General features: G+C 38.1%; 1 protein-coding gene across 1 annotated transcript in view; it reads right to left on the bottom strand.

Annotated features, from left to right (window-relative positions):
- LOC119736930 (protein CLEC16A-like) overlaps positions 1-22,922 on the bottom strand; it is a gene marked incomplete at its 5' end in the record, with an annotated part of 84,037 nt that overhangs the window by 27,005 nt on the left and 34,110 nt on the right. The window contains 2 exon segments of the mRNA XM_038210967.1: positions 16,764-16,956; positions 18,515-18,680. Of these exon segments, the coding sequence (XP_038066895.1) occupies positions 16,764-16,956; positions 18,515-18,680 (359 nt within the window).

The raw sequence follows: 22,922 nt of genomic DNA, 5'->3' as shown, positions 1-22,922 counted from the left end.
ATGAATGTGCTCGATGTTTGACAAAATTAACTGTTAAAACGTCAAATTTATATCCAATGTTTTAGCCTTTTATCTCTACTAATTGTCATTCTCCAAACACATTGGCTAGCCATTGCAAAGTAAAGCAAAAAGCTGAATTGCATTATAGTGATTTGGCACAAACAGTCAATGGAGGTCAATAGTCCCGCAAAAAGGTACAACAATCGTTAGCTTTATACTCCAGGGTTGGAGCTGTTATCAGGACTTTCTTAGAAAAGAGATAAATACATCCATTCATGCAAACAAAAGAAGAGAAATCAAAATAGGAAAAAAAGGCACCCTTCATATAAATCAGTTAGTTAATACATAAAGTGAAGTTGGGATTCGTGCACGGTCAATAATGGAAATGCCTCAGTCAAAACTTTCATTTAGTTCATTTTACTGACAGTCACAACCGCAGCCAGGCTCAGAATAGTCCTTTATTATTATATTCTATAAATTTGGGGTCCACATTTTCCCTGTCCTTGTTTCCTCTGACATTTATTATTTTTTAACTCTGATGCACAACCTCTTTAATGCAGTCGTCCTGATAGAGTGATCATGAAAAGCAAACTACCTCCCATCTTATAAAAAACTGTTTGCAATCATTCTGAATGATACTTGAATGGCAAATTATAAAGTACCAAGTTCACAGGATTAGGAAAACGTCACACTCTGGACCCTAGATTTATAGCATGATCCATATCCACTGGATGTTTTGAAAAATATTGATGTTTAGGAAAAAAAGAGCTTAGCCACTTTTAGTTAGAATCTGACGAGGATTGAACATTTCCAAAAGTTACTATTTACAAAGACAGTGACATGATTCACGCTCAATGGTTAAACTTGAGGTACACAAGAAGATTTGTCTACCCACAAACCTTAGGATAAAAGTGTTAATATCATGCAACAAAATAGATGTTAAACATCCTATAAAAAATACATGTACAACATTAAAATCAACAAATGCCAGAAAACGTATGAGGTAAAGCACTTTTTTAAAGAAGGCCTCTCTACAATTTTTTTCTATTAGTCATGCTTACTTTAAATAAGTTAATTTCCATTTCCTTATTCCTAAGGAACAGTCAAATGAGAACTTCAATCCATGCATGATTTACTAATGTTTATCTCCACTGACATCAATTTCTTGAATTTCCGACTCATGTCATGTTAATGCCAAAATCACCATGGGATTGGCACCAATTTCAAATATCCAAAAGTGGCAGCAGATTACAGCCATTTTCCAAGAATTTTTTGGGGACTAAAGTCTTATCAAGTTCCTCAAACAAAAATATAAAATATGAACAAAAAAGACAGGAGTTCAAATTCCAATGCCTTAATGAAAACTATGTCAATGCATTCTTTGGTTACAGGCACATATCCCTTGATACTGTCTGAGCCGACGTCTCCAGTAGACATTTTCTCGGTACACAGCTACAAATATCCAGGTATCGCTTTCCCAGCGGTAATTATGGAACAGGCACTCCACAATTCCAAAAGAATATCAACTGATCCTCTCCTTCTTCAAGTAGAAATAATTCATTCTCTGGTCCCTGTGCATCCCCCCCCCCCCCACTTCCCCTCTCCAGGAGTAACCCAAAACCTACAGACTTCAAAGACGGGGCTATTACTCCTGGGAAGTAACTTAATTCGGTCTTTTCATCCCCAGCCAGACAACACAGCTCTTATATTGATTGCAAAGAAGAAATCATCCCATCGGGCACAAGCAGATCCCTGTAGGATAAAACAGGCTCAACAACACTCGGCCTGCTATTCAATACTGAAGTAAAGCGTTCCAGGAATTGCCAGGGTTGCTGCACTTCAGCGTTGCATTCAAGCTCCTGTGCATTTTCTCTAGCGATAGGTGCTGGAGATAAACCTACCCTCTGTTTGTCTGTGGAATAATTGGAAGGCTGTGCTGTATAACGTCAAGACAGGTTATATTTAAATCCGAGAAGGTAAATCCGCATCAACATTCCCAGGAAAAGCTACTTTATTTTCATATTCTTTGGTAAAAGGGTTGGTTTGTTTGAGCTCTAATTCTTTTGACTCAGAGCTCATTTGCTTGAAATGTATACTGTTATTATTTTGCCTCAAAAATTGTAATTGAGGACTGTGAACGCACACAACAACAAAGCTTATTTACCCCAAACATTTCTTAGAACTGCGCTGAATAATTCAGATCAACATTTTTCAATTCCCAAAATCCCATTAAAAAATGTCCACCTGTCATGGTTTCTTTTCTGAAAGCCCCATGGATTGGGAATGCAGACTATTTCAAACGTGTATAGAAAACAAGTAATGCCCTTTGAAGGAATCTGTTCCCTGAATTTGCAACTAAATGTTCCTATGATGTGCACAAACATGTATGACGCTCCCAGATTGTTCCCAGGTGTGTTCCGATTAGAACATACTGATTTTCTTGGAGTGGAGGGACATTAAATACAAGCTGCATCACGTACCCAGCATTCAACACTGCCTAATTATAATTAAAGGTACTAGATCATTGTTATTTTTTAGTGCTCAAACTAAGTAGGGTACATAAAATATTGAAGTTTCAGCTCCGTGAATACGCTACATTGTCAGGAAATAGTGGAAACGGATGCACAATTTTTGGGTCTTGTAACTGCATTCCATTGCTACATGTAGTGCAAGTAAAAAAAAGTGTGCCTGTGGGCACACTTTTTTGAACCACCTTGAATGATTTTCTTCCAAAGATACCAATTCAGGCGGATCTGTCCTGTCTTCCTTTGGGTGAGGTTTCTCTCATTAAATCGTTAGGCATATATCTGTGTAATCACCTATGTTCCAACTGCCTTTCATTCAGCACATACCAGGATAACACATATAGGTCACACAAGACTTTGTAACTATTCCAAGAAGCTCTGAAGGATAACCTGATTACTTCTCCTTAAATGTGGGTTAATCCCAGCATAAGCTGACCCTGGGATAATGATTACAACTCCCCCTCCTCTCCTAGAAAAGGGAATTTACAGATGATCGAACTTCAAAGAGTTAATTCAACCATGGAAAAGCTCTTTACACAGCTTTTGTGTGCAAGTGCTGACTAAGTTGTTGTACAGGCTCGTGTACAGTCTGTATATATTGACCTCTGGTTATTCATTGTGTGGATTTCTATTTTCCAAGAACTTGCCAAAGAAGTAATCACTACTGACATGTTTGTCACTAAATTTGACCCAAACCTAGTTTTCCAGGTACAAATAATTCCTTGTTCATTGGATTTCTTTTGTGTTTTACTCTTTGTTGTTACCTCAAGTCTTTCGTTAATTCCAACCTTTGTCAGTTTTCTTATTTTCTTGTTTTAATTCAACTTTTTTCTTTTCTATATGAAGCGATAAAACAAATTCAATGCATTAACATACATTTCAATAAATTTTGGAATGTTATAGGATGCTATTAACGAAAAAAAACCAACCCATAAGATAAAAAAGTCACATCCATAATCTATTTCAATGAACCTCACGCTTTCTAGATGTATTTTGGTTATTCTATAAATTTAGGGTCCAAAGTGTGACAGTTGTTTTCCTGTCCTGGGCTCCCTGTGATTCTGAACTTTGTAAATAACAGCTTCAACTATTTTTTTTAATTTGTTGAGTAGGTCGTTTGCTTCACATAATCACTCTTGGAGGAAGAATACACTTATCTAGAACTATAAAATCATACATGTCAAACAGCTAGGGCCAGGGAGAAAAATGGACCCTACATTTACAGAATGACCGATTTACAAATCGTCACCGTTTTGACAAAGTGACGAATCTGCACAAAGAGCTGCAAAACAGATTTGAGAGAAAATCGCTTTTGAATTTAGTCGATTTTTCAAATCTTGTTTTCGTTTCCATTTCTCCCTCAAACTTAGAAGTACATAATTGATGCGACAGCCCTGAAGTTAAATAGCCAAAACCCTCTCTGTTTTCATAAAAGCATGTTTAATTAGGAGATATTAATTACTACATAGATTCGTCACTTCGTCGAAACGGAAAATTAGAGCACGCACATTGGTCACACATACATGCACATAGCATTGTGTTTGTACACAGATGTCATGCACGTATATAAATTGAATACATTTTAGAAAGCAGATTTGTCACTTCGTAAAAATGCAAATTTGAGAGACTACGCAAATCTAATAGCAGACATGTAAAAGCAACGATACAAAATGAAAAACTAAGATGTCGCACATTTGCCACTTTGCGTAAATGAGCGTAATTAACGAACAATGAAATTTTGTGTCTTGAAATTGGTAATTACGCCTGACATCACAAAATGTAACGTATTCAAAAATCTCAAATTGGTTAAAATATCTGTTTTGGACGGATTCATCACTTTGTCAAAATGGGGACGAAATATTTGTGTGTTATTTGACTCTAGTCGTACATGGATTGGTAAAGATACTGATTGGTAAGATCTAAAATAATGAAATTAAATGCTATAAGGGGAATTTGGACAGATTGATTATAAAATCATGCTCCTTGTATATATTTAAGGAGAACTCACAAAAGTTGCTGGTTTTAATGATCATGATTTCTCACCCCCATGAGTGCAGCGAGGCCTCCCCCCCCCCCAGCAAAGTAACAACAACAACAAAAAGGAGAAGAAAAAAGGAAAATGAAAATGAAACAAGAAGACGAGGGCGGAATCCTATTACTGTTAATTTAACAACATGGACGGTTTTCAACAAAGCGTTGAGTGATGTCGAGCGCCCCTCTCGTCTTTTCCAGGCCGCTGATTTCTCCCTTCACTTCTGGTGAGTGCTTTGCCCCCTTAAGAAAAAAATCCTGGCGACGCCCATGCTCACCCCTGTCATTTCACAAGAACTGTACTCATATCTTGTGCTCATATCTGGTGCAGATAGGAAAGTTCACGAACATTTTTCAAGCTGAGGAAGTTCAATTTAGAGATTACTAATCCTCACAAGCCAGGTATTTCCAAATTTCGGGGAAAACTGTGGGATTCATTATCTTGTGAATGCACTTGGGCAATAACATGATTGATAATGTGTGACCCAGCTGTTCAACCGAGTCACTCTTAAAAACAGGTGGATATTGCCCTGAGCTTGAGGTGTGCTCCTGGAAAGTGCGCCGCGACCGCAACAAAATTACTGAGTTCCTGATTGGATAATTACGCCATTGCTGTTACACAACAGGCCTTTCACTAATGAGAGTCAAATGCAGGTCAATACCAAATCACACAGTTTTATTTGGCAGGCTTTCCTTTTTTTTTTGCTTTTTTAAAATTGTTTTAAATCATTTTTAATTCTGTGTAGTTGTTTGGAAGGCATGGTATATATCAGATGACAAATATGTGGCAACCAAAAATTAAGATTAACTGGTCTGGTTTTGTTCAGATCAAAGTTTGAAATATAAGAGAAACAATCTTTCAGGAAAATACTGAGAAGTCGGGAATCCCAGCTGGAAAGCTCATTTAAATTGACATTTCCAATGAGCATTATAGTTGGAGTTTCCTAAGCTTACAGAAAAGGAAAGTGAAGCTTTCTGGTCCTGATCTGTAAGAATCGAGGGACCCCCTCCCCCCCCCCCCCCACAAAGTCATTCACAGATGATTGTTTTGATTGAAATAGAGACAGGAACAAACAAACAGTTGAAAGGTCAATTGTAGCAACATGGCTGCACATGATGACACTGAAGACATAAAAGACTTCAATCATAACACTTAACATCTAGCTGGCATTCAAAATGGTGTGCACTGAAGATTGTTTTTTTCAAAACGGATTTGTTCAATAATCGTATGAACATCTCATTTTGGAGAAGACATCACATGACTTCACTATAATTGGAACCAAATGTGCTAGTCAGAAAAATAAGGAAACGTCTGTCAATTATTTACTGATGAACAAGTCCAATTTGCAGTATGTCATGCCATATTTTTCCCAGAATGCTAAGCACTGACAAATTAAGCCATGACAACGCACTGTCTGTAATTAATCCTAGATGTCAGTCTTGTACAAATAATGAGTTAAGTTGCCATGGGAACAATTCCTGGAACAGCTTGCACAACGACCTGCACTTACATCATAATTACAGATATAAGTGCATTTTGGCTTTAAAGCACGGTACCCTCATAAATACATGATAGAGTTTCCCGGAACTGTCGCTATATTCTCTCGTCACGCCACCTGAGCGAAAAAAAATGACCGTCTTTATGTATGACATTAGTCGGGAGAGCGGTGAGCACGTCCCAGGGTATGAATTATGGCCTAACGAGCCCGCGTGCTTCGGCTTGAGTGAGATTTCTTTACGAATGTAACGTGATCTGCGTTGTCGACATGAATTAGGATGCTCTCACGAGATCTCAACATTTATTGGAAGATGCCGTGTCACTTTGTCAATTTGTACGGAGATAAAGATTGATCGCGTTTCTGGGAATCTTGGCTTTTGATTATGGAACTCTTCTAAGATCTGAAAATGAATGAGCTGTCATATTCATGTCCAAAAATGATGCAATTTTTTATTATTGATCAGAAATTGAGCTTCCAAAATATTGATTGTGCTCCTAAAATTCTGTCTATTAATATTATGCATTCAGCATTCTTATCCTTGACAACACTGAACTTCACTAAAAACGAATGAGGTTCTTAAATAATGGGTTTTTATTTGGCTAACATATTTAAAAGGACTTGATTTTCAGATAGAAAACAAAAATAAAAAGCTTGAAAAATTAAACTATGGTACTGAATTGAAGCAAAAATCTGATATGAAATTTACAAATCATCAACACAACTCTCACTAATTTTGTTGATAACGAGAATTGTTTTTCACAGCTCCGTACATTATACCACGGCAATACAAATTTCTGCTGATGGGTAAGCCTAACACTTAAATATCTGAACAGGTAGGGCATCCCTATCTCATCGAGACATCCCCTGAAGTCATGCACTTTTGTTGAGTTAAAATGAATGAAAAATATCTAACAGTTCTGAATCATGAATACAAGGCCAGACACAAAAATAATAACGGTTCGTTTGCTAATCTGTCAAAACTATCTGGCGGTTAAATGTTTTTCTCCAGTTTAAACACATGTTTCTCCTACATTTCCAAAAAGTGTGAAATATACTGAATTTGTCCTTATCTGTTCAGGCCAATTCTCCTGTCTTAATTTGTCCACACAAGTCTTTTTCCATCAAGATGAGATTTTTTTTTATCCATGTTCTGTCATTGGGGCCTATGTGAACTAGTTCTTAACCAAACCATTTTCATGCCACTTTTTTTGACTGAAATGCAGGTAAATATGCAAAATAATGTTAGCAAACCTAGATCATTATGAATTAAATGTATCTATAGGACAAATGAGTCCCAATTCTCGACAAGAAATTACAGAAAAAAATTCTCTCAATCATCTATGACTGACATCACTTATGCTAAACGGAATTTTTTTTTTCAGTGGCCAGTAATTCAGCTGATCACTGCTCCGCCCAAGGCAACTTGCACCATCAGCAGGCGAGTTTCTCTGAAATCCAGGGATGTCAGTGCTGAAGCAGCAGGGCCACTTCCTCTTGCAAGCCTTGAGAAGGGGGGGGGGGTGTAAAATGGTCTTGCTGGATCCTTGAAAGGAAGGAGAAGTGATGAAATAACCTACAAATAAAATGACTGTCTTCTATCTTCTTGTGTCTGACTGCAGAAGTAATGAATTTTATTCAGAGTGTGTGACCGAGTGACACATTTTTCATGATTTTGGTGTGTGATCATACATGTACATGACATGTAGCACATATCTTTCATCAGCCTGACGATCATTAATAGTAATACATGTACATCAGGTGTTTTTGGACGGCTTTTATTTAGGACAAGAATAAATGGCATAACAAAACATGACGATGAATAAATAAAACAGAAAAAATACCAGCCACATGTATTAATTCATTTATCCCTTAATTGGTGGCCTAAATCTGTCGGTGTTCTTTTTAAATTTGAAAGATATATTTAATTAATATACAGTCAACTCTCGTTAACTCAAACTTGGATGACTCGGAAACTCCGTTTATCTTGAGGTAATACTCCATTCCCATCAAGCATGGGCGTTGCCAGGATTTTTTCTAGAGGGGGGCAAAATTTTTTTTGCCAAAAAATGCTTGTATTTCTCAACACATTCTCGATTTATCAGTTTTAGAGGGGGGCAGGGACATTTTGCCCCCCCCCCAACTCATTAAATTAACACCACTTTGTCTTCGCGCCTCTTTTTTTTTTTTTTTTTTTTTTTTTTTCCCTTCCTTTTTTTTTTTCTTTTTTTTTTTGCTTTTCCAGGGGGGGGGCAAGTGCCCCCCCTTGCCCCCCCCCTCGCGACGCCCATGCCATCAAGAGAAAGGATTTTGCGTCACGCATGAATACTTCCGGAACTCAAAATGCCTGCACCTTTTGTTTGGTCAGTATGTAAAAAATGAAAGCTATCCATTTAACAGTTACAAATAATACTGAAATCAACACTGAAATTAAAAGTAAAGTCCGATCCGCTAATGACACCAAATGTTAGTAAGCTCTGTATGTAATTAATAATTCAATTAAACAATCCACTCTGTACTAAACAATGGATGCGGTTGATACATCATGTAGTATTTAGTAAAGTAAAACATCACAACCATTTTTGTGACCAAAAATAGTGAATAGTGGTTTTTATTCACAGAAATCAATCTTATGTGGTTCAAGTGTTCCTCTTACTTCCAGACCACACACTCAACTCAACCAAGCCACACACCAAATATGGGGCCTTTTTCAGTTTCTGAAGGGTAACCGCATTTACAATTGGCGTGTCAGTTACGTTCTATTCCTGGAATCGAGCTGTAAATGGTTTCTTTCGGTTTTGGACGGAGCCGCCCGCAATTACTGATATTTTATTTTGTTTTCCAGATGGAGAGAATCAAAGTGCAGGCTTTTAATGTTTCCACTTTGGTCGTTCTATAAATTTGGGTCCACTTTTTCCAGCTGTCCCTGTCACATTTAACATCTATGATTTTATAATTATGACTGGCAAGCTACCTACTCAACAAATATATTTTTTTCGACAGCATTCCTAATGATAATGGTAAATTAGAAAGTATCATACCAAGGTAACAGGGACACAAAAATGAATGATGAGAAACCAAACATGGACAGGGCGAACAGAAAAAAAAAATCATAAATGTACCCAAGCTGTTGTGTGATGACATCAGAAATAAGAAAGAATGATGCACACTACACTCCTGGCAAGGAGGACTTTTTCAGTGGGACTTTAAATATACCGTTTAATGACAATGCTTTGAATTTCATCCATTTTTTCCCATATGGACGAATGCTAATTCACCTGTTTCCTGGGCATCATTGGGGGGGGGGGGGGGGGGGGGGGTAACCTTGATGTCAAGTGATACATGTTTGTCAAGTCAAACTGAAACAACACAAAGACAGAATCCCCTGTTGGGTCTCAAGAATGAGATTTCATCTACGCCAGGTGTCACTGCAAATCCATTACAATTCCCTGACCGTAAGCTTTTAATTCACGCCGAGGCTATTTTTCCTCGAAAATAAAAGACAGCAGTGAGAATCGAAATATACAAAACATCAACGAGCTGATCGTGATCATGAGCCCGGAGGCAATGACATTAAACCATTCCAGTGAAAGGCTCAATCACGCTTTCATTTGGCCTTTGGGTAAATATCGTTGGCCCCTAACGTCTCTCTCTGTCGCTCTTTTCTTTGTAAATAAAAAATAAATAAATATGATACTCAGAATCTGCACTGGAAATCGTCCACTGCCCTGAAGCTTCTGTGGAAACTGGTTTACTCTAGTTATTAGCTGGAGGCTGCTGGCAATTGTAGAGAGCCAATCACACTCTTTGAGGAGCTGGGAGATGGGAATGTAATTTTGTATTCATTGATTCCTCGGATCTCTCTTTTCTTCTGTGCTCAAAGCGGTGAGTTTGATACTTGGAAATCGTTCCCATCAATAATTTGCACACGATTCAGACAAGCCTGGGGGTGATTCAATTTGGCGGCGATTATTCGGAAACCAGCACGAGCTCATCTCTTACATCCTCAGGGGCGGCTTAAAGACAAGACTTTGATCTGGTCTGGAGCTTGCAGTTTCGTTTTAAAAAGGTTTTAGATTTATCGAGTGACAATTTATCGCAAACCATCCCTTGGGTCTTGTTAGTCTGGTAAATGGCAAAGAAAAGCTGTAATACTGAGAAATTAGGATAAATTGTATCACAAAGCGTGTAAGCACTGCTTTGAATTTTAAACATTACACACATCTCAAGTTTAATTGCATCTGTTGACTGGCGCATATAAGAAAAACAAGTCTTAACCATTACTAAAACTACTAAGAAAACGCAAAACGAAACATGTAAATGACAAGATTTCAGACCAAGGCATCGACATTGGGGAACAATAGACTGATCAGTAAATCATGCCGCTAGGCTGAATGTTTAAAATGAATATAATTATTTCGTTATCATTTCCGAGATACTTGTATTTGTAAAAAATAATGTCTGTTGTATGTTTCACCAATAAACTTTTCCTTATGACTTTAGCTTTACTTAACACTGTTTAATTTGTAATGTATGCAGGGCCACAATGGAAACTAGTTTTTAAGTGTTTGGGCACACTTGGTACTTGGTACTTGGTGGTTATCCTTTTCAGAACTCCTCGAGGAAGTCTAACTAAGAGGCTTGGAGAGTGGCATATTCAACTAAACCAAGGATTTGAATCGATTGTGGTTTGGGGCATTGATGACATCTTGGGGTAATTTGTTCCATTTTCTGACACTTCTTGGTAGGAAGGATTGCATGTAGACATTGGTTCTTGCGGTGATTTCATTAAATTGGCAGTTGTTCCCCTACCCTGGGTAAAGAAATGGAATTAAACAGATCCACTGAACCCCTACTCACGATGTTTGGACCAATCAAAGCTATTGATGTCTATCATGTGTGCACGTCCACATGACGCACACGGCTGGTACATGCAGTGTGGCATTGCAGAGACGCACGTGTCGTTGACACGTGCCAAGTGGGCGGGCCTTAATTTATCGGTTTATTGAGCTAGCTGCACACGTACTGTACTCCCTCACGAGTGACAGTATGAGTTAAAGGTAAAATACATTTGCTTTTGCTATAATTTTCAGAAATGGATGGATTTTGTGATAAGTATTTTATAGCACATAGCACTGACCTGCTTAAAGTTTTGTGTTCATAGATGCTGGAAATTCCAAGAACAAATTCTGTTCTTGTAGTCTGGTTACCTGACTCTATTTCAGGTGAAACAGAGCAATTTATCTATATCCGGGCATTGTCAGGTCAAGAATGGAGGAATAAAAATATTCCTCCATGAGTCAAGAAACCAGACTAGCTGGCTTGCACCCCTTCACGGATGTATAACTGATCGCAACATAAATGTTGACCAACCAAATTTGGTAAATTGGGGGCAGTATTTGAAGGGGAAAAAAAAAGTTGTTTTTTTTCCAACAATGGTCGGCCGACCCATTGTTGTCCCAGAAAGCATCTTGTTAGATGGAATGATGCCAAAACCTTAAATATTATTTTGTTTGCAAATTTATTCTTTGTAATAAAAAAAAATAGTTTACTGAACTTTTTGAGGAAACAGTTTTATTGGAAGAGCATATGTTGTGGTTTTAACCACATATCTGTACCCTCGAGATATTGAAAACTTGGCTCGAAACCAAGAGAATAAACTCAGACCATAAATCTAGTTTGAAGTCGTTCGGCCAATAACGAGGAAGATTTTATTAAAAATAGAAGATACGATGTGTAATCATTTTGGTTTTGATTTCTGAAATCTTCTTTTACTATCTGCAACTCAGTTGAATTTCACTTTATGAAATTATTTTGCAATCAGGAATTGCAAGTTTCACAACTGACAAAGAAGTTTGGAAAAGTAAAAGTTGACTTGACTTGATTTTGTAATGCATCCGTGATGAGCCAATATTCCCACACTGATTGTGTTTATTGTTTTTCTGTAGACGACATTAAGCTGTGTGTGATTGTGTGGTGTGTGAGAAGCAGAATTCTTGGGATTTTGAACAAGAGACTGTGAAACCAAACCAAACAAAATATCTTTCATGTTTTCAGAGGGATGCAAAAGATTATCAAGTAAACAGTATACATGTTGTTAATTCGAAATACGACGCAGCCGATGCGCGTTATTCAAGTTCAAGCTCAAAAAGCCGACATCATTTGAGAGAGACCTATACTTTTCTAATCATTGATCTTGCTGAATCACAGATTCAATAGCAAGCAATCCGGAGCTTGTTGATTTGAGACATTAAAACAAGACTAGGCAAGTCTAGTCTAAGTTCTATTCAAATTCGGGCGATTCACAATGCAGGGCGCCACCAAGAGTTTGACACTGAGGGTCCATTTTTCAAGTTTACGGTCGTCAAAACATGGCCCATTTGAATGAGTGTCAGTAGACAACCTGAGCTAATTTGTTATAGATTTGGGCATAGCGTTCTGCCGCCTTCCAAAAACACCATAGCGATAAAAAAACAAAGAAAAGGGCAAACAGATACTCCAATCATACGCTAACAAAAATGCTGACCCGAAAAACGAACAATTTCAAATGTCCAGTGCTGCAAATTTGTCGACCATCTCCCACAATGCACTGGGAAAAATGAACCCTCCGTGGCAAACTCTTGGTGGCGCCCTGCATTGCGAATCACCTGAATTGATTCAGAATGGCTATTCACTGCTAGTCTTTTCATGCATGTACAATGTACATACAGCAGTTTACACGTATTGACACAAGTGTGTTTCCAAACTGTTTGAATGCATTTTAAAAACGACATTTCTGCGATGATCTGGTGAGTTACATGTAGCAGCCAAAGTCTTACAGGATGCGACGTTTTATTTCTAGCTTACAAAACCAGACACGCAGACAAAATTCTTGGAAAAGAATGGGTCTAAAAATATATAGAAATACAGATGAGTGGTTCGTGTAAATGTCAACGGCCGTTGAACTGGAATCCTGGATGCTGATTGGCTGAGGCTAGAGCAGCGTCATGGAAACCCATACTGTGTTTGTTGTTTTTTCAAAGGGAGCAGCCAAGGCGAAATGATCATGACATATTGGGCATGCTTTTTTTTTTAACTCCTGGATTGAAAAACAAACTACGCGTTTCTGGCCAATATATGCATTACCGGAAGGCAGGCTTGCTTTTAGAATTAGGCCAAAAAAAGAATAGTTCTGCTTCCGATTACATGCCTTTCAAAAATAGGGTCGGTCGGTCGGGTATTTTTTTTTTTTGCCAATTTTTTTTATGCAGATTGAATGGGGTATTCAATTATATGCGAAGTTTTAGCCTGAACTATTTCCATTGCACTACAAAAGCTATACACAAAATGGCCACAAAAAGTGAATAAAACCTACCTTAATTATTGTCAATATATTTAAGTTCGATAATTCGTAAATTTTTTTGGGGGAAATTCAGGTCGTTCGCACCATAGGCACAACGCTAGTCAAGAAGGGGAGCTGGCCAAAACTCCGAAGTGTGTGATGCACAGCACTGTACATGTACATTTGTACATGTGTGGCCTGCGGCCAACGGGTCGAACATTTCAGGAAACACGCTGCATTGTATCACTCCAAATACGAGTAGTGCGATCTCAAAATGAACTCTTGAACACGGAAAATACATACACAGACAAGCTAGATCAAATCTGTGAATTAACTTGCAAAAATGTTCTTTCTCCATCGGTGTTTTCTTGGCATTTTTACGATGTCTTTCTCAGCATTTTTACGATGTCGAGTCCGACCAGTTGACAGAGCACGTGCCTGCGCCTGCATAGCCATGCTAGCGCTAACGATCGCATAGCCATGCACAGACTAGTTACCGCATTTTCATAATTGGCCCCTGCGCGGCGCGGCGAGAACCAGTCGTCGCGGCATTGCGCTTATTACGCACGTGATTATAGACATCGAATTGCGAAGTAGTTGAATCGCGCAGCGAATTTGTAAAAATAACGGAGGTTTCTTTTGAAAAAATAGCGAATGTAAGTAAGAAAACAATAAATACAAGCATTTTTTGATGCAAAAGGGTTGTTGAGAGGTATTTTGTGAAGACAGACAAGACATAAGGTTTTTATTTTTATTTATTCAATCTTTTTTTTTTTTTTTTTTTTTTGGAATTGCCGATAAAATTTTTAGGGTCGCAGCCTAAAAATAGGGTCGGTCGGGTAACCGGAAGCAGAACTATTCTTTTTTTGGGCCTTATCTACTTGTTGTTGTTTTTGTTTTATAATTCTGACAAGGAACCGTGGAACCCCCAACGTAGGGTTGGATAGCTCAGTTGGTAGAGCACCGGAACGGCAATCCAGAAGTTGCAGGTTCAAACCCCGCTCCAGTCAAGTTCTTTGTTCAACTTGAAAAAAAGTATATATTATCATGCACCCCTTGTCAGTTTCTCTTTGTGGTTTACTGAATTTTTTTTTCCATTGCAATTTCCAAAAAACATTTTACACAAGGCAATTCATACAACTTGAAAAAAGTCGACAAGTCAATGGCCCTAATCACATCCATTAAGAAAATGAACAAATTGTACAAATGGCCAAATCAGACAAAATTAGCATACTACCGGTACATGTATATGAAAGCTTTACATCAGAAGTCAGAAAAAAATCCCCCCCCCCCAAAAAAGTAAATAAATAAAAAACTTTAAAAAAATCAGTGTCTTTCTAGGAAGTCATAAAAAAAGTGTGAACGATGGTACATGTAGGCACTTCAATCCCGATTGGCCATTCCTGTCTCAATGACAGGAAGTGAAGGTACCATTATTTTAGTTTATTTTTTTCATATTCTTAGAAAACTTGACAATAATGCAATTAGGCAGATGTTTTTCTTCAAGTGTTGGGCATTATGATGGCCATTAACCCTCCAGCGAGTCTACATCTACCGAGAATGCCGGAAACATTAATTTGCTGGTGATTCTTTTAATGACAGGCTCCACGCAGCTGCGGCTTGTGCCGGTTCAAACTAGAAACAAGCAAGGCATACATGTATCTAGTACTAAATGTGTTTGTCACATTTAGGATGATATCACAAATAGAATCGAGGGTGTTTCTCACTGGCTGGAAATTTTTTTGTTCCTTGGGGCTGGGAGTTAAAAGGACACCAAAGATTCCCAAACTCCCAAGATAGATTTAGAGTTTAAAGCCAAATAATAAGTTGTTTATCTGTGAGCAATGCTGTGCGATAGTATATGGGGCCATGTGCATGTATCCTACGTGGCTTTGGGAAGTTTGTCAGGGGACAATTTTCAGATATATGACTTTTTGTGAAATTTGATGGTAGAAGTTAAAGAGCTAGTAAAAAAAACCGAATGCAAACAGAGTAAAACAAAGATTGTCTAACATTTCTTTACATGCCAATTCTTAACCAGTCCACGCTGTGATTATTTTGATTAGAACGTAACGAGGCGCGGGATTATATTTCACTCCATTTCAAGCCAGGCGGGTTGAAGCCATCACCCTCGGGCAGCACACTCATATTTCTGGCCTCGGTTGCTGCGAGCGGGTCGCTGACAGATATTTTCGGCCTCGCTCGTTGCCTGTTTATCCGTCATCCGTTCAAAATACCGCAAAACCTTTCCGTGTATACATGTCATCCAGTGCGAAACAGGTTACAGTCATTATAAATGAAGGTTTTTGGTTCCATTTTTTGTGGTTTCATTTCAAAGCTGTGAATTATGAAGACTGGACTTTCTTCAAAGTTGTGCAATAGGCAGACTGGGTAATTGTCAAGACCGACTTCATTTCAAGTGGAAAAGTATATTCATAAAAGTGTTCAAAAGAAGTCTAGTCTACCCCTTAAAAGCAAAATTTGTCAAACCAAGGGGATCTGCATGTAGACTATTTGAAAACTCTCCAGTATACCATAACTGTTCGAGACAGATTAAGACAACACACAAGCTGTGATGTTTGCCCTCACCGCGTAACTTTTCAGACTTTAAAAATTTGAGAGATAATTGCAGTCTTGTTCCCTGCTCAAGAACAGTCAGTCATGAAACTGCAAAGCTACCAAAAATAGGAAATTTCAAGACTTCAGAAGACTTGGTACAGTATTTTTTAATTTCTAATGGCAGACATTGGAAATAATAAAAAAGAGGAAATCAGTTTATCCGAGGAAAAGTTGCACGCTAGACAGTAGATACATTTGATAACTCTCCAAAACCACACATGACTCAAGATGTGCTTGCTGACAAGTCACATATTAGACTTGCTAACAACCTACCCACTAAGGTTTTTTTCTATTTGAAGAAATGTACGTGAGAATTACTCATCACCGACATTAGAACAGGGAGGGGAAATGCAATAACAACTCAGAATGGTCTCCGTTTCAGAACTGTTGGGGAACTGTGTGGTCATATCCATACCAGCCAAGCACTGTTATTTTAATGTTGGCCTAAGAGGGTTCCAACAGAAATCCTGAAATGAAAACCCATGACTTTCCATGATTTTCCATGACAAATTTAGCACTTTCCATGGACGGCCACGCCTTTCAGACACAAGACCACTGAGCATCACAAAGCAAGACGGGAACACTGCCATAGCTAGATATGATGTATACACATCATCACCTATGGGTTGATTAAGTCGGTCGATGTCTCACCGTGATTAACTTTTGTACTGCTAGAAAAAAAGCAATTTAGATAAGGACTCTATATTTAAAGATGAAACTTGAAAATGGCACGAGGAAAACAACTTGAAGCATCTCCATCTATTTTCTTACCTCTGCACTGCTGATGAGCTGTCTCCGAGGCTAAACCCTCGTCCAGTCTGCTGAGAGACGGGCCTGGCGCTGCCTGGATGGGCGGCTCCTAGGGATGGGTAGGGCGGGGCAGGGGAGGTAGGAGAGGCTGGACTGGGGATCTCTAAGAGAGCAGCGATGTCGGCTGTCTTGGCTTGACGGACTCGCTGTCGACCTGTCCATGGACGAGAGAGAAAGATGAGATTTGGGTCGACTGGATGTCATCGTGATTGGAATTCTTTGTGAATTTTTTTTACCGCTTGCTTAAAAACAGCAGAATTCACATTCACCTCGAAAAATATATTGTTTCAATTGCTATTTCCTAGCATTAGGTGTGTTTGATTAAACACGAGTGTTCAATTAGCCATCATGTGATCCTCGTGTCTGCCCCGATGTCAACCACCACTGCCCCAGCTAGCGAGCGGGTCTCTGGTGGCTGCCCGACGATGTAAGTGGACGATTTCGTTGATAGGAAGATTAAAGATGGCAGGAACTTGAATACGAATTGAGTACAGAGGAGAGATTTATGGCACAATATTGCCAATTATTTACAGTGTTCAATTGGACGGACATAGTTTTGATAATTCAGAGCATATCCTCCAATTTCATCAATTATTGATCTGATTACAGTGATAAAACAATATTTACAGGAGAAGCAGATGACAGTTTGCCTGGTGTGTTTACATTTTAAAGCCCCCCCCAAACAACCTCTGACCTTAAAGCTATAGTCCATCATTTGCAGCCATCCGAAAAAGTAACTGGCGTATTATTGTTGAAAAACATACTTGGTTGAAAGATAGTAAGTGGACTAAACTCCCTGTGAAATTAATCTTTCTGGCAAGCTATCATTTTGAAGTAATCAACGAAAGAAGGCCTTTCCAACGGTGCGTCTTTCCAACCGTAGGAAAATTTAAATTAGTAGTTCGTTTTGTTATTCGGCGCAGCGCGCACAAGCATTGGCACGACGCACAGGAGGGCGCGGTGCTATAATTCGTCGGATCAATGCGCGACATCGCGTATAGCTGCAATTCAAAACAATTCAAAACATGATTCAGCAACTTTTGATTTGAAATTGAGATCTTAGAATGCTGTTTTTCTCGGAATGTACAGCTGAAGCTTAGCTGAAACTTCATCAGGTTAGTTGTTCAGTATCCTTCATTAGATTTTGAACACTTTTGTTGCTTCAAATGAACAAAATGCACAAATTACAAATGATGGACTATATCTTTAATTTTCAAGAATGCCAGGCAAATACACCACAGTGTTCGATTAGCTTCATTTCATGGCTTCCCCGGGTGTATAAACGGGGGAAACTAATCAAACACACCCAATATAAAAGTGCATTAATTCGAGAAGTCGAACCAAAAAAATCCACCGAAGTTTAGTTAGTGAATTATTTCTTCACAAAATCAGTATTATTAGCTACCAAACAATAATTGGCCTCTAGAAGCGAGGGTTAATCTGTACACAAAATGAAAGCCCTTTGTAAAGAATGTTGACTGATGCTCAGAATTGGGACAAAGTAGTGTTTTCCTTAAAACAAGACATACAAATGCATGTACATGTAAATTGCATTATACAAAATTGTACAATTTATTCATAACATTTCTATTCCCCGGGTATGCCTAAACAGTTGGGGCCCTGCATACAATACCAATGACTACACGTACAATTACAAATACGATACACTAAAATCAAAGTACACCTAATTAATGCAATGATGGCTTCACTACCTTTTGTTAGTCTTTGTTTGGCTGCCATACAGCGTATATGATCATCAAACTGGAACCTGGCAGCCAGGAGGGGGATGGGCTTAGCGTGGGGGGAGGTGGTCATCCGCTTGTGAATGGTGACATGGAGTGATCGACTGTCATCTTTGTCCCCTGTCACCTCCAAGTCCTGAAAAGGCAATGACGTATGACATACACATATTAAAGGGAATCTACAACTTTTGCTTTTGCTGCAATTTTCAGAAATAAAAGGATTTGGAGGATTTATAGCAAATATTGTTTAACTGACTTGTTTCACGTTTTGGGCTTGTAGATGCTGGAAAAACAAAGAAAACCAATCATGTCCTTGTAGTCTGGTTTCCTGATGCGGAATAACTAATTATGAAAAATTAGGAGCAGTTTTTTCCAACGCTAGTCGGCCGACCAGCATTGGAAAAATACAATTTTTCTTGAAAATGTCAGCACACCAGGAGCCACGATTTTATAGGATGCTTTAGACTGTCGTTTCCTAACAATCCAGTAAGGTATTTTGTGATAATTTGATCATTTTGTTTTGTCATGTTTGCAAATGTTGTATCTTCCCTTTAAATTACATGAATAGTAGTTTATACATGTGCAGCATTCATTTAAATTGGGGGGGGGGGGGGGGGAGGGTACGCAAGACAGTAAGCACACAAATTAGCTTGTACGTAACGGAGACACCTTTTGCTCTGTTTATTTATTATTTGGTATTTTTGGCTGTGATAGCCCACAAAAGTCTGTCACTCTGTCGACTTATTTCCAGTGGGGTCCCTTGGCAGAAGGTGAGGCAGGAACATTTTCATTCAGAGGTTCTATTTGGAAAGTATTTGCCTTTGGTTTTGGACAATGTAACTGTTACAGAAAAAAGCAGTTGTTACATTTGTAACAAGAAGATAATAATACAGCACCACGATGGACTTTTCAAGGAGGGAGATTCAACACATTCAGATCATGTGATGCTCGTGCACTTGAGCAAGCCACTTTACTGTGGTCCCGATTTACATGAGTGCGTACGTGTGGACTGGCCAGTTAGTCGGGCAAAAAATACATGCGAAAAATAGGTTCACGTGTGCAGAGCCACATTCTGGGCCTTATTCACGAGTTGGCCATTTTTGTCAAGTTCCCTGAACGTATTTCATTAAGTGTTAACTGTTCAATGTTCAATTTTGTACTCAAAATCTAGCAACAAGCAGTGGATGTTCAACCAAACCAATTGTTTAGTATATAACGTTGTACATGTACATGTACTTATTTCAACAGTCTACTGTCACACACTGTAATAATAAACACACTATGACACACTTTCCTTGGCCTTGTTTTGAAATGAGTGGCCCAACACCAAAAGTACACCACATGACTTCCCGGCAGTGGCAAATAAAAGTTGAAATTCCTTGTAGAAGTTCCGACACAGTTTAACATTCCCGGAAGAACACATCCAGGTTTATCTTTCTGGTTTTCCGATCCTAAACTATCTGCGAGTCAACATTCACAGACCAGATGAGATTATATAGGCTTGAACATCATGGTGCATTGTTTGAATTGCTTCTAATTGAGATATTTACATGTAATTCTGTACTAATAGGAGTTACATTTATTTCCTCAATCACATTTACCTGTTGATTATTATTTACAAGTTCAGTTTGATTAAATGTTCCTTACACTTAGCTGATTATATGATTAACCTGTTTTGATTTTCTTCATTTAATTCCTTGTCGTTATGTGTTATATTTATCCTTTATAAATTTACTTGTAAGTCTATTATTCTAAGTTTATCCATTTCATATTTCTCTATTGTCATTCTATTGTTTGTCAAATTACATTTAAGTAAGATTTGAGGCTTTGCATGGTGGAGATACTAAATAATGAAAGGTTTGCGGAAACACCATGTGCGAATAATTTCTCAACTAAGAGAATGGTTCTGAAAAGAACCAGAGGTATAAACTCGACGTTCCGGTCAGTATGCTCTGACCGTCAGTATGCTCTGAAGACGGTCAGAGCATACTGAACGGAACGTGGAGTTTATACCTCTGGTTCTTAACTTCTTTTCAGAACCATTCTCTTAGTTGAGAAATTATTCGCACATGGTGTTTCCGCAAACCTTTCATTATTTAAATTACATTTAGTCCTTTCTATGTTTATTATATTGTGTTGGTTGTAGCTTGGGTCCTTTTGTATCCTTTGGTATACCCAATCTACAATCAACATAATTTAGGGGCCCATACTCGACAAGCTGTGCTTCTTATGGACCCTTCCATTTCCAAGCTTTGTCGTCTTTCAAATTATTTTTCTTCTCCACTGCATTATGTATAATTGGAAATAGAGTTACATTTGTAAGTTAAGTTACATGTAAACATCAGCTCACTAGAAGATCTGACGATCACAAGTCAGTGTGTAATGATATTTGTTGATTGTGTCCTGGTCTTGGTTGCAGGTATGTCTGATTCAATGTCTTTCAAGTTTAAGATCAATTCTGAAACACTGTCTAGGACTTCAGGTACCTTGAGTCCAAGTCTGAGTCCCCAGTAATGAGTCCATATTGAGCTTGAGCCCCGTCTACGTTGACTTCAGTTAGAGTCCAAGGTTATGCAAGTTTGAAACATTATGTCGGTCGAACCTTTTGCTAGTAGGTTCAACCAACTATTGCTTCTGCCAGGAAACCCATCAAACCGAAATCGGAAACGAGAGTGACAGTTGTTGATTAACCCTGCCCTAGTTTCATGAAAGATATTTCACATCAGGACAGAAAAGACAAAAAAACTGCACGATTCTTTGACTAATTTACTGGTATTGTTAAAAAGACTTTTCAACACAATATATACCAACAAAATCTATACGCGACAATTATGATCAATTCAAATAAATGCTCAACCAAATTTTCTCATGACCTAAGTGAAATTGTATACTGACTTGCCAAACTTATACTAAAAAAAAAGATTTGATAGATCCATTCCTAAAAACATTCCTAACACAATAAACAAGTTGACATTCAAACTATGCAGGTCATTACGCTGAAATAACACACCTCGTTAGATATTTAATCATCTATCACAGCCAAAGTAATTGGCTTTTCCACAAACTTTGTTGTTGTTTTACTGAGATGCTCTTCATGTCCTTGCTGAATTTGATCCTTTTTATTATATTTTTTGGTTGCGTTTTTATTTGTGAGCTTGCTTTTCAATATATTTCTTTCCTGGTTCTGGCTATTAATTGCTTCAACTTGTAGCTTATCTTTTGTATGCTTTGTTACCATGGTTTTCCTTTTCGGCCATTCAAAAAAAAGTTGCTAAATTAAAAATATATTTATTCAAAAATATGTAAATTTTTGAGTAAAAAGCATTCCCAATGTTTTTATCCAATCAACAGAATAAACAGCCTATATTTACTTAGATTCTTGTGAAGGACTTTTGAGCTTCTGAGCTAAAATGCCTCAGTCCTACTGTCCTTTGGCATTAATCTACTGACGTACGTGGCTTTTATCTTTCCAAGAAAACCAGAATCCCAGGCGTCGTGTTGTTTTCAAAGTCGGTTCACACAAATAGACAAACACTCCCACACTAGGACTTTGTGGTTTCATATTCAGCGCTGAGTATATGATTGGCATTTCATGAGAATAAAGCAGCCAACCAGGGTGCATTCAAAGGCCGTCGGGTCGAACGTTCAGTCAAGTAAAACCACTTTCTTGATTTTAGGTGTTTTTTTTCGTTTTGACATGTCACTGACACCACACTAGATTTTTTTTCTCAATTTAATTAATGAAGTTCAACATGTACATATGCAACAAATTATAAACGAAAAATATGTGGTATGAGAAACTGTGGAAATTGTTGAAAATACTGGATGCTGCTCATTTTTGATTAAAATATCATTTTATCACCAAATTGGGCCATTGTGTTAATATCAACCCTAAAGTAATTTTTTGGCATCAAAATTTCCATTGTTCACCAACAGTTTGTGTCATATTTCTGATTTAACGTATAACCAACCCCACCAAATCAGGTTGTTAAAGAAACTGTGATTGCATAGGCCTAATCACTTCATACCATACTTTTACTTTTGGGAGGGGGGGGGGGGTGTCTTGCATGTTAGCAACAAAAAGAATTTGGGAATGTCTTTGCGTCATCGTTCACTGGAACATACATGTATCGATTCCTTGCTACATACTTTCCAAGAAAGACGTACAGATGTGGATAAATATGCACTGCCTGTCAACACTGGATGACTGCACGCAACATAAAGAAGAAGACATACCTTGCCTTTCTTAGTCTTATCTTCTGTATGAATCTAGATATCACTTACATGCTGAGATCAGTCATGGTTTGAGAAGTATGGTTGTTTATTTCTGCAGATTCTGGGTTTTTTCCCCAGAAATTTGTGTTTCTTATAAATACTG

This window comes from Patiria miniata, unplaced genomic scaffold, assembly GCF_015706575.1.
Source record: "Patiria miniata isolate m_02_andy unplaced genomic scaffold, ASM1570657v1 HiC_scaffold_3, whole genome shotgun sequence".
In the NCBI taxonomy this organism is placed as follows: Eukaryota; Metazoa; Echinodermata; class Asteroidea; order Valvatida; family Asterinidae; genus Patiria; species Patiria miniata.
This window is presented reverse-complemented; position numbering and strand designations above follow the sequence as displayed.